The sequence below is a fragment of the Myotis brandtii genome, unplaced genomic scaffold (genome assembly GCF_000412655.1).
Source record: "Myotis brandtii unplaced genomic scaffold, ASM41265v1 C41764139, whole genome shotgun sequence".
Taxonomy (NCBI): domain Eukaryota; kingdom Metazoa; phylum Chordata; class Mammalia; order Chiroptera; family Vespertilionidae; genus Myotis; species Myotis brandtii.
The window spans coordinates 1-824 of NW_005308889.1; the positions used below are offsets into that span (position 1 = coordinate 1).

At 62.6% G+C, this 824-nt stretch overlaps 1 protein-coding gene across 1 annotated transcript; it reads right to left on the bottom strand.

The window, feature by feature from the left end:
- Positions 1-38: 38 nt before the first annotated feature.
- On the bottom strand, positions 39-800 carry LOC102245644 (multiple epidermal growth factor-like domains protein 8). The gene is made up of 2 exons (XM_005852832.2): positions 642-800; positions 39-405 (listed from the first exon to the last, which is right to left on the bottom strand). Exon 2 carries the CDS (start codon positions 403-405, stop codon positions 121-123), a length of 285 nt encoding a protein of 94 aa, XP_005852894.1. The 5' UTR covers positions 642-800; the 3' UTR covers positions 39-120.
- Positions 801-824: the final 24 nt, after the last annotated feature.

Genomic DNA, 824 nt, shown 5'->3' on the forward strand with positions numbered 1-824 from the left:
CGCCGAGCTCAAAAGGTTCGCCATCACTGAGGTAGGGTGAAATCTGGAATGAGAGGCAGTACTGCGGATGAGAACAGGGTCGCTGGTGTGGGGTCAGTGTCAATGGAGTGGCAGGGGGAGTCAGACAAGGGCAGTCAGATCCAGGAGATGGGAGCAGCAGGTGTGGTCACAGGTCAGGGCCCAGGGGGACAGGCTCACCGAGGCACAGGTGCCATGGCTGCCACAGTAGGCTGAACACTCCTGCAGGCCACAGTCAGGGCCCCCCCAACCTGGCTCGCAGGCACACACCCCCGGGGACCGGCACTGCCCATGGTTGCGGCAGCCCCCAGGGCACAGGGAGAAGCGGAAGGAGGCATTGAAGCCCAGCAGGTTGTAGTTGGCATCGCTAAAGAGGTGCAGCAGCATCTGTAGGCACAAGTGGGCAGGGTTCAGGGACCTGACCGGGAGGTGGTCCACTCCTGCCCCCTGGAAGTCCCCACCTCCTTTCTTTGTCTCTCTCCACCTTTCTCTGTCCCTGTGTCCTTCTGCCTGATGCCATGTCCCTCCCGCCGTCTCTCTGTCCCTCCCTGTGTGCATCTACCCACTTGCCCCACACTGCACTGAGATCCTCCAGCCACAGCCCACGGCCCGGCCCCACCAACCTTGCCAGAGGAAGCCTCGATGGGTGGGGGTCGGGTGCTCCCACTCAGACTGGCAAGCAGGGGCCCTCGGGGGGAGTCACCGTCATACACGAACAGGTAGTCATACGTGCACTCCGTGTCAAGGAAAAGGAAGTCCAGCAGGATCCGGTGCTGGGGACTCGGTGCTGGGCGGGGAAACAGAGG

Coding starts and splice junctions, on each gene's coding strand:
- LOC102245644 (XM_005852832.2), bottom strand. CDS start 405: ATGCTGCTGCACCTCTTTAGCGATGCCAACTACAACCTGCTGGGCTTC.